This window comes from Salmo salar, chromosome 29 (assembly GCF_965601325.2).
Source record: "Salmo salar chromosome 29, fSalSal1, whole genome shotgun sequence".
Classification (NCBI taxonomy): Eukaryota; Metazoa; Chordata; class Actinopteri; order Salmoniformes; family Salmonidae; genus Salmo; species Salmo salar.
Window position 1 is genome coordinate 44,645,056 of NC_138319.1, and position 12,154 is coordinate 44,657,209.

Consider the following 12,154-nt stretch of genomic DNA (forward strand, 5'->3'; position numbering starts at 1 on the left):
AAAGCATATTGAAGATACAAGCCACCTCTTAATGAGTTCTGAGAGCCGATCTGTTATCCAACGATTATTAATATTATTAACCCTGCATTGTAATTATATAAAAGCCCCTTAGATATTCTCACAGACCAGATTTGCCCTAACAAAAAGCACCCTTTAGATATTCATTTAGAATTAATTGATCTGCAAGTATTTTCATATAGAACTCTTAATGAGTTCCGAGAGCCATGTAATACCAATTATTATTGGATTATTTACTCGTAAATGGTTTTGGATCAAAACAAATAAGTACCAACATTCTTTCTGATGGTCTTTAATAAATAAATATTTTGACCAAGTTCATCTGCTCATGTTGGGTGTGTTCCATTATTAATGTCATTTAAAGCACATTGAAGAAAGAAGCCGCCTTGTCACGGCTGTCGTAGGAAGGAGAAGCGGACCAAAGTGCAGCGTGTGTGTCATTCCACATTTTATTTACATTGTGAAACTATGCAAAACATAAACTAAAGAACAAAAACAACAAACCGTGACGCAGAGGTGAAACATACACTACTCAAAAACAATCTCCCACAAACCCAGGTGGAAAATACCCCTACTTAAGCGAAACGTTGATTAATGTGCACTGTCCCTGTAAAAATAAAATAAACTCAAATAAACTCAAGTATGATCTCCAATTAGAGACAACGAGGACCAGCTGCCTCTAATTGGAGATCATCCCAAACAAAACCCAACATAGAAATACAAAACTAGAACCTGACAACATAGAAATAGAAAACATAGAATAGAACAAAGAACTACAAATCTCGAATGCCCACCCAAATCACACCCTGACCTAACCAAAATAGAGAAACAAAATGCCTCTCTCAGGTCAGGGCGTGACACTCCTCTTAATGAGTTGCGAGAGCCGATCTGTTATCCAACGATTAGTTTAATAGCCCGGCTACTGTAGGTGTGAATATCCACCCAACTTGCAATGTATTCGATGCTTAAGTACTCTAAAGTTTTACACAGTATATGTTCATCAACATCTTTATGCTTTCGTTAATAAAATAATGATAAAAAAGACTTTCAAAATGCAGATGTTTATTTCCACTACTGTACAGTACATCTCAGCTACATTTTAGTTGCACTTCCCCCCAGATCCACGACCACTGGCAAAACCTTGCTGAGATGATCAATGTATTTGTTGCATTGTTGTATCATCAGTTTCTCAAGCCAAAACGTCTTGATGGCCTTCACCAGTTCATCTTTGCTTATAGGCTTGGCAGAGTTACAGATGAATTTTTCTGAATAAAGTAGTCTAATGAAGGCAACAAATAGTTGCTTACTGGAACACCCAAAGTCATCCAATTGTTATGATAGGATTTGAAGCAATAGCCTACCCGCGTGTGGTCAACCATTTCAACAGCGTTTCGTGCTGCTCTGAGCATGGGGACTGGTCTTGGTAAATCAATGAGATTTTAATTTTCACTGAATCTCCGTTTGGGTATTGGTTAGCCTACAATTAGGGTGTGGAAATGTTACGATTATTTTCCTCTTCACTTGCAGTCACTTAGTACAGTGCCATATTTTTCTAATGGAAACCCTGAGGGTTTCATTTTTCATTTTTCTTGGAATAGAAACACCATAATATTAATCAAATGAATTAAGCTAAATCAATCACATATACTATGTTCTTACAAAAAAAAAACATTTTTTAGTCCAGCCAATATTAATACAGTCAAATGCTTCTCAAAGATTCCCTCTAGTGGTCAAACTAGCACTAACTAGCATTAATGGCAACAATGGCTGACACTTAAATAACGTGCAATAATATTCTGCAGCAGCCCTCAAGCTGTGCTGCAGTACAACGCAACTTTTAAAGGAAGAACCACTGTAGCCATGTTATTTTCTACTTCCTGTATATAGCCATGTTATTTTCTACTCCCTGTATATATCCATGTTATTTTCTACTCCCTCTATATAGTCCTGTTAGTTTCTACTTCCTGTATATAGCCATGTTATTTTCTACTCCCTGTATATATCCATGTTATTTTCTACTTCCTGTATATAGCCATGTTATTTTCTACTTCCTGTATATAGCCATGTTATTTTCTACTCCCTGTATATATCCATGTTATTTTCTACTCCCTGTATATATCCATGTTATTTTCTACTCCCTGTATATATCCATGTTATTTTCTACTTCCTGTATATATAGCATGTTATTTACTACTCCCTGTATATAGCCATGTTATTTTCTACTTCCTGTATATTGTGTTCCAGTCAGAGGAGTGTTAGTCTAACAGAGCCATCACAACACATTGTGTTCCAGTCAGAGGAGTGTGTAGCTGACAGATCTCAGCCCAACTGTCTCTCTCTGTGTCATATTCTAGAACACTTGCTACGCTCACTTCCTGTCCATCCCGCCATTTCCTGCCTCCGAACAGCAGCAGCCTCCCATTTTCTGTTGTCACCAGTCCGTAGTCGAACGAGCCAATGAGTACTGGGCGTAAGCGTGTCCACTGGTCAGCGAGTGAGTCATATCGCTCAATATCGCAGTAGTGCTCGTACATTCCTAGTAACGCGTAGACACATCCGGCAACAGTTGCCATGCGGTGACCGAAACGGCCAATGGACATCGGTGCTCGCTTCTCCCAAACTCCACCCCTAGCAACCATATCTAGGAAGAGGACCTCACAGTTGCCCTGATTACCCTCGTGGTTACTGACCTGTGTACGGTCCTGGTTGCCATGGCTACCACCAGACATTAGGATTCCAGTTCCCAGGGTGACCGAGGCGTGGCCATAAAGGGGGCGGGGCACAGAAATTCCTTTCCTCCAATGACCTGCTGCCATGTCATAGAACTCCACTGAGGCCAGGCAGGAGTGTGTGTCTGAGTGTGTGTGTGTTCCCCCTATAGTGTAGATGACATGGTCTACAACACAGCAGCTGAACTGGGATCTCCTCTCCAGCATGGGGTCCGCTTCCTCCCAGCATGCAAAGCGAGGATCGTACCGCCACACACAATTAGTTGTCGTCATAGTAACAGACTTCCCTTCACCCCCCTCTGCTCCGCCCTTCACCTCTTCTCCTCCAATCACAAACAGGAACCCCCCGACGCAGCACACACAGTGGTTCTTCAGTCGTCGTGGGAGACCAGCGTTCAATGATGACCACTTCCTGTCTCTAAGGTCGAAGGTGAGCACCTGCTGCTGCGGCCAATCAGTGCTGAGCCCGCCCCCCACCAGGAGCACATGATTGGCTGCTGCTCTGAGGGAGGAGTGTCGGCTCTGTCTTATTGGTCTAGCTGAGCCCAGCCAATGATACTCCAGCGCCTGCGTCACCTTACTCCTCATCAGGGGCGTGTTCATGTTGGTGTGGGCAGGGCTTAGTGTTGTGATGTCAGAGGGAGTAACCAATCCAAAACGGAGTCGGCTGAGCAGCAGGTTACAGCGGACCAATGGGAGAGGCTGGTTAGCATCCAGCCAATCCAGCACAAGTTTCAGTAGCTCCACCTCCTTGACACCGGGTAGTTCCTCCCTGTCCAGCACATCCGTTAGTGATTGGACGTTCAGCCCCAGAAGCCCCTCCCTGTCCTCCCGTAGCAAAGTGGCCATCTCCATGGCGATGATTTGATTGGCAGCTGCCAGCGCGTCAGGCAGGAAGTGGTGCTCAGCCAGGTTGGCATAGAAACATGAGGTCCTCAGCGACAGCCCGTCGCTAAGGAAACGCTCACATAGCGACACAGCTGTGTCCACCTGAAGGTACCTGGCAGTCTCCAGAACAACAGGCAGTGAGGCAGCTGATAGGCTGAGCCATCCAGAGTACAGGAAGTCCAGAACTGTCTCTAGTCCTGCAGGAGTTAGCGCCGGGAGTCTAATGCTAGCAGCTATCCTCTCCTCCGTCTTCTCACCAAACAAACACCAGAAATACTGGCTGGAACTGGCCAATAGGACGCGGTGACACGGGAAGGACACACCTCCCGTCTCCAAGACAACATCACACAACCTCCTATCAGAGCGCAGCTTCCTGAAGCCAGAGAAAAGCATAGAACTCTGGTAAGAACTGTGGAGGAGAGAATAACTCTCCATAAAGAAAGTAGAGAGAGAGAGAGAGATAGAGAGATTGAGTGCGAGATTGAGAGAGAAGAGTGTGAGAGAGAGGAGAAAGAGATTGAGAGAGAGTTGAGAGAAAACAGAGAGAGAAGATTGCGAGAGAGAGAGGACAAGAGAGAGGTGAGAGAGAGAAGACAAGAGAGAGGTGAGAGAGAGAGGACAAGAGAGAGGTGAGAGAGAGAAGATAAGAGAGAGGTGAGAGAGAGAAGACAAGAGAGAGGTGAGAGAGAGAGGACAAGAGAGAGGTGAGAGAGAGAGGACAAGAGAGGTGAGAGAGAGAAGACAAGAGAGAGGTGCGAGAGAGAAGACAAGAGAGAGGTGAGAGAGAGAAGACAAGAGAGAGGTGAGAGAGAGAGGACAAGAGAGGTGAGAGAGAGAAGACAAGAGAGAGGTGCGAGAGAGAGAACAAGAGAGAGGTGAGAGAGAGAAGATAAGAGAGAGGTGCGAGAGAGAAGACAAGAGAGAGGTGAGAGAGAGAGGACAAGAGAGAGGTGAGAGAGAGAAGACAAGAGAGAGGTGCGAGAGAGAGGGGACAAGAGAGAGGTGAGAGAGAGAAGACAAGAGAGAGAGAGAGAGAGAGAGAAGACAAGAGAGATGAGTGTCTGTCGTTGGTTTCTCTGTGTTTCTCTGTCTGCACCCGCTGGCATTTGACACGTTATCACGATGATAGGAGTTTTAACCACCACCCCTAAACTCACACACACCCACACACAGGCACCAATACACAGACATGCCCCCACACCCAATAAAACTCACACACACACACACACCCGCACACACCACCACGTCCCCTGACCCAATGATACACCCCAGATCCGTCCCCATCTCTGTCTGCATGCTTTCATATCTGTGTTATTGTCTAATTGTATAAGAGGTCAACATGTGTGTGTGTGTGTCAGTGTGTGTGTTTGTATGTGTGTGTGCGTCAGTGTGTATTTATGCATCAGTGTGCGTCAGTGTGTGTTTGTATGTGTGTGTGTGTGTGTGCGTCAGTGTGTGTTTGTATGTGTGTGTGTGTGTGTGGGTCAGTGTGTGTGTTTGTATGTGTGTGTGTGTGTGTGGGTCAGTGTGTGTGTTTGTATGTGTGTGCGTCAGTGTGTGTTTGTATGTGTGGGGTCAGTGTGTGTGTTTGTATGTGTGTGTGTGTGTGTGTGTGGGTCAGTGTGTGTGTTTGTATGTGTGTGTAGGTCAGTGTGTGTGTTTGTATGTGTGTGTAGGTCAGTGTGTGTGTTTGTATGTGTGTGTGTGTGCGTGTTCACGCACGCTGACCTTTCCTCTATATTCAAGATAGGGTCAAAATCTGCACAAACACACACACATATACACACACACACACACACACACACACACACACACACACACACACACACACACGCTATATGACCACAGAGGTAAATAGAGCTATTAGTCAGCACTGAAGAGTCCAAAGTGTCCACGGAAGCTATCTACCAACATCACCGTGACTACAGCATTACTACAGGAATAGAAACATGACTTGGATGTTCCATTTCTACAAATTAATTAACTCTATATGAACTGTACCCCATTGGAACTGGACCCCAACAGAACTGGACCCCATCTGAACTGGACCCCAACTGAACTGGACCCCAACTGAACTGGACCCCATTGGAACTGGACCCCAACTGAACTGGACCCCATTGGAACTGGACCCCATCTGAACTGGACCCCATTGGAACTGGACCCCATTGGAACTGGACCCCATCTGAACTGGACTCCATCTGAACTGGACCCCATCTGAACTGAACCCCATCTGAACTGAACCCCATCTGGAACTGAACCCCATTGGAACTGGACCCCATCTGAACTGGACCCCATTGGAACTGGACCCCATCTGAACTGGACCCCATCTGAACTGGACCCCATCTGAACTGGACCCCATTGGAACTGGACCCCATTGGAACTGGACCCCATCTGAACTGGACCCCATCTGAACTGGACTCCATCTGAACTGGACCCCATCTGAACTGGACCCCATCTGAACTGGACTCCATCTGAACTGGACCCCATCTGAACTGGACCCCATCTGAACTGGACAGTAACCAAACTGGACCCCATCTGAACTGGACCCAATCTGAACTGGACCCCATCTGAACTGGACCCTATCTGAACTGGACCCAATCTGAACTGGACCCCATCTGAACTGGACCCCATCTGAACTGGACTCCATCTGAACTGGACAGTAACCAAACTGGACCCAATCTGAACTGGACTCCATCTGAACTGGACCCCATCTGAACTGGACTCCATCTGAACTGGACCCTATCTGAACTGGACAGTAACCAAACTGGACCCAATCTGAACTGGACCCCATCTGAACTGGACCCCATCTGAACTGAACCCCATCTGAACTGAACCCCATCTGAACTGGACCCCATCTGAACTGGACCTCATCTGATTTGGACTCCATCTGAACTGGACCCCATCTGAACTGAACCCCATCTGAACTGGACCTCATCTGATTTGGACTCCATCTGAACTGGACCCCATCTGAACTGGACCTCATCTGATTTGGACTCCATCTGGACTGGACCCCATTTGAACTGGACCCCATCTGAACTGGACCCCATCTGAACTGGACCTCATCTGATTTGGACTCCATCTGAACTGGACCCCATCTGAACTGGACCCCATCTGAACTGGACTCCATCTGAACTGGACAGTAACCGAACTGGACCCAATCTGAACTGGACCCTATCTGAACTGGACCATATCTGAACTGGACAGTAACTGAACAGGACCCCACCTGAACTGGACCCTATCTGGACTGCACAGTAACCGAACTGGACCCCATCTGAACTGGACAGTAACTAAACTGGACCCCATCTGAACTGGACCCCATCTGGACTGGACCCCACCTGGACTGGACCCCATCTGAACTGGACCCTATTTGAACTGGACAGTAACCAAACTGGACCCAAACTGAACTGGACCCCATCTGAACTGGACAGTAACCGAACTGGACCCAATCTGAACTGGACACTATTTGAACTGTACCTCATCTGAATTGGACCCTATCTGATTTGGACTCCATCCGAACTGGACCCCATCTGAACTGGACCCCATCTGGACTGGACCCCATCTGGACTGGACCCCATCTGGACTGGACAGTAACTGAACTGGACAGTAACCGAACTGGACCCAATCTGAACTGGACCCCATCTGAACTGGACTCCATCTGAACTGGACAGTAACCGAACTGGACCCAATCTGAACTGGACCCCATCTGAACTGGACCCCATCTAAACTGGACCCCATCTGAACTGGACCCTATCTGAACTGGACAGTAACCGAACTGGACCCAATCTGAACTGGACCCTATTTGAACTGGACAGTAACCAAACTGGACCCAAACTGAACTGGACCCCATCTGAACTGGACAGTAACCGAACTGGACCCAATCTGAACTGGACCCTATTTGAACTGTACCTCATCTGAACTGGACCCTATCTGATTTGGACTCCATCCGAACTGGACCCCATCTGAACTGGACCCCATCTGAAGCTGGACCCCATCTGGACTGGACCCCATCTGAACTGGACCCCATCTGAACTGGACCCCATCTGAACTGGACAGTAACCGAACTGGACCCAATCTGAACTGGACCCCATCTGAACTGGACCCCATCTGAACTGGACAGTAACTGAACTGGACCCCATCTGAACTGGACCCCATCTGAACTGGACCCCATCTAAACTGGACCCCATCTAAACTGGACCCCATCTGAACTGGACCCTATCTGAACTGGACAGTAACCGAACTGGACCCAATCTGAACTGGACCCTATCTGAACTGGACCCCATCTGAACTGGACCCCATCTTAACTGGACCCCATCTTAACTGGACCCCATCTTAACTGGACCCCATCTGAACTGGACCCCATCTGAACTGGACCCTACGTGAACTGGGTTAGGGGTTAGAGTTAGTGGTTAGGGTTAGGTTTTGAATAGGATTGTGTTTTAGGTCAGCAGGTTTGCTTTAGGGTTACGTTACGGTTAAGGGTTAGGGTTAAGATATTTTAAGGAATCCACAAGGTCGATCTGATGCCTTCAAGCTAATGCAGAGACTGGGGGGGAGGGTTGCACTCCGCTTGCTGAATGGGGGTGTCGAGGGGTCCGGGCACAGATCCGCTCAGGTTGTAGAACCCTGTAGTTGTCCACTACAGTAGAGTTGGTTTCGGGGTGCATTGGTTTCAGTTGTCTACATCCTTTTTTTTTGTCCAGGTAGGGGATAGGGTTAGGGTGGAGGTTAGGGTTAGGATAAGAGTAGGGTTAGGGTTAGGTTAAGGGTGGGGTTAGGGTTAGTATTATGGTGGGGTTAGGATAGGGGTGGAGTTAGGGTTAGGATAAGGGTGGGGTTAGGGTTAGGTTAAGGGTGGGGATAAGGTTAGGGTTAGGTTTAGGGGAGTCCTTCTATTGGTCAAGGTGTCAACGGTTGTGAAAAAGGGCCACCAGAGAGGAAATCACACACGGAACTGTCCTTCACTGCTGGTTGGCCAAGTGTCACTCAGTCATTTGGTCCTGGATGTTTTTCTTTATCAATACATTGAAGAGTAATTCCCTTCCAGGATGCTTGGTGTAGGATCAGGCAACGCGGTTGAGTTGTGTACCCTGTGTGAGTCCGGGGTCTCAGTTGCTTGCCATGTGTCCATACCAATACGGTCTGTCATTGAGTTCTTGTGGTTTGAGCAGACAAAAATCCAGAAGGTGAACCTTCTCTACAGTTGTCATGCATCCACCCTTTGAGCTCTATCCATCATCCTTGTAGATACATACTTGGTTTAGGGTCAGGCAAAAACCATAGAGGGCTGCTCCCTTCCAGGAACCCAGCTTCTCAGTCGGTTGCCATGTGTCCATCCCAAGCATGTCAGTCAGTCGGCCTTGAGAGTTTGAGCAGACAAAAACCCAGGAAGTATAACCTCCTCTACGGTTGTCATGCATCCACCCCAAGTGTCAGTCCTTCGCACTCAGTGGTTCAGATGGCAAGAACGAGTGAGGCCCCTCCCTTCCAGGATCGTGGGTCGGGTGTCCGCAGACTGTCCGAAGCTGGTTTTTATATCAACCCTGTCAAACTGCACCTGGTCTCCCTTCCAGGTTCCGAGGCCCCAACCAGGTTCCGGCGCGCCGAGCGATCCCAAGCCCATTTCACCAACACTCCATCGGAGACATCGAGGGCCACCAGCCGGTCAATGGCTGAACTTCCCGACTCATTCTGTCAAGGTACTGATTCAGCAGGCCAGTGGCTGAACTTCCTGACTCATTCTGTCAAGGTACTGATTCAGCAGGCCAGTGGCTTACAGGTAGCTCTGCCAGGAGCGAAGGCATGTCGTTGGCCATTATTCAAGGCCTGTATACTCTTCGGAGTGTCTGGCATTTATTTTTAAAGAGATATGGAACGGATATGCATAAGGCAGCATGGCTTTGTTAGATCGTTAACGGCTGAATCAAGATAGGTAAAATTAACATTTTCCTCTAATAGGATAAGCAACACCCAGACAGTACACCGGCACATGCTCTCTAATTACCTAGCTCCTCAGGATACATCTTTATGGAGCTAGGGTCAGGGTTAGGGTTAAGGATAAGGTTAGGGTCAGGTTAGAATGGTTAAGGTTAGGGTTAAGGTTAGGATGGTTAAGGTTAGTGTTAAGGTCAGGGTTAGAGTTAGAATGGTTAAGGTTCTCTAATACTATTCATTCAGGCCTGTAGGATCACTAGTACCCAATTTTTTAATCCAAAGGGTTAGGATTAGGGTTAAGGTAAGGGTTAGGATAGGGGTTAAATTTAGGGTTAAGGTTAGGGTTAGGATTAGGATTAGGGTTATTATTAGGGCTAGGGTTAGGATGGTTAAGGTTAGTGTTAAGGTCAGGGTTAGAATTAGAATGGTTAGGGTTCTCTAATACCCGTGTGGCTTAGTTGGTAGAGCATGGTGTTTGCAACACCACGGTTGTGGGTTCGATTCCCACGGGGGATCAGTACAGAGAAAAAAATGTATGAAATGTATGCATTCACTACTGTAAGTCACTCTGGATAAGAGCATCTGCTAAATGACTAAAATGTAAATGTAATACTTTTCATTCATGCCCGTGGGATCACAAGTACACAATTTTTGAATACAAAATTGCTCCTTAATCTGTCTGTGTGTTAACAACCACCCTTGGTTAGATTCCAACCCTGCTATTCTTAACTGAACTACTGGATGAGATCTAAAGTGGGTGTATAGTGTGGTTTTAACCGACTCTTTACTTATATGATATAGATGTTGTTTGAGTCTGGCTTCCAAGGAGTTCCTGGTTTCTCCAATATACAGTTTTCTACATTGTAGACATTCAATGCCATATACAATGTTGGTGGTCTTCATTGAAAAACCTCCCATACTGGAGCCCCTAGACCCGACCATTTATTCTGAATGTATTTTACTTGTCTAAAATGTGATCCACTCCGCCCCGGCTTCTCCCTGAAACCAGAGTGTACCAGCACATCTGTCAAATTTTTATTTCGCCGATATGCTGATATTACTCTGAATTGTTGGAGAACCTCCACATCCTCCCTTGTCTGCTGGAAATGATCCTTCACTACGGAGTTAAACTTCATAGAAGACTGTGAATATGCGGTGACAAATGGGATAACACTTCCATCGTTACTAGTCCACCCATATATAGGTTCAGTTCAAACATAGTGTTCACCTCTGCTCTTATAGTGCGGAGGAAACGTTTAGAATAACCTCTGGGCCTAAGAGCCTTAAAAATAATTCCTATAACCTCCTTCACATGTTTTCTCTGTGTACAATTCCTGTGAAATCTGATAAACTGAGACTTTATCAGTCCTCTGTAGGTGTGTTTTGGATGAAAACGAGATTTGTGTAAGAGGGAATGAGTGTCCGTAGGTTTGAAATAAACCTTTGTTGCTAATTGCTTCATGTTATCACTACCCTCTACAAAAAATACCTCAGTGTCCATAAATTCTATTTCTTCCTTCTGAACATTATGTTTAATCGTGATTGACGGATGAGGTGTATTCATAATCTGCACAAATTCCATAACTTCTGAGAGGGAATGTCTCCATAACCCAAATATGTCATCTAAATACCGTAGATTCAAAATTGGAAGCTTTGTACATTTGGGGAAGGCTGATTGTTCCCATTCAGCCATATAAATATTGGCATATGACGGGGTAAACTTCTTCCCCATAGCTGTACCATGGATTTGAAGAAAACGATTAGACTTGTATTCAAAGTCATTTCTTGTTAGGCTGAGTTCTAGTAATTGTAATAATGCCTAATTAGGTCTATCTATGTCCGGATATCTATGGAAAATGTCTTACATTTCTCTAAGACACAAGTTGGTGTCAATGTTGGTATACAAAGAGTCAATATCAATATGTGTCTTTAATGAAACTTGGATGTTTCCGTGACAGAGGATTTATAAAATAATCTAAGTACTCAGCTATTCTATACGATTGCGAGCCACAGTCCAATACAATCGGCCTACCACATGGAACCTCAGAAGGGATTGTCCAAGTCTCAGGAGGTTTGTGGATTTTAAGCAACAAATAAAATTGTCTAGGGCGTGGGGTATCTGGTCCATATAGGTAAAACATTTGTTTGTCTGTAATGTAATTATTCTCATAAAGTTCTCCTATAATCTGCCTCATTTGTCTCTGGGTCTCCTACTGCAATGAATGAGTCAGTGGTCTATAATGTTTAGAATTACTCAATTGTCTTTTCGCCTCTATCAGATACTGGGTTTTATCCAATATAACAATATTTGATCCTTTATCTGCTGGTTTTATAACTATGTTGGAATTCTTAACCTGTTGGGGCTCGGGGGCAGTATTGAGAAATTTTGAAAAAAATATGTAAAACACTCTGAATTTTCTAAAACAGTTTGAATGGTGTCTGTAAGTATAACAAAACTCATATTGCAGGCAAAAACCTGTGAAAAATAGATCAAAAAATTTTTAGTGTCTATTTAGTGTCATTGTTTTATAGATACCATAGTGAGAAAGGATTCATTTCGCAACTCCTACGGCTTCCACTAGATGTCA

The 12,154-nt window shown here is 45.6% G+C and overlaps 1 protein-coding gene across 1 annotated transcript; it reads right to left on the minus strand.

The window, feature by feature from the left end:
- Nucleotides 1-449: 449 nt before the first annotated feature.
- On the minus strand, nucleotides 450-4,740 carry klhl34 (kelch-like family member 34). The gene has a single exon (XM_014181862.3). It carries the CDS (start codon nucleotides 4,068-4,070, stop codon nucleotides 2,274-2,276), a length of 1,797 nt encoding a protein of 598 aa, XP_014037337.2. The 5' UTR covers nucleotides 4,071-4,740; the 3' UTR covers nucleotides 450-2,273.
- Between the last annotated feature and the right edge of the window lie 7,414 nt (nucleotides 4,741-12,154).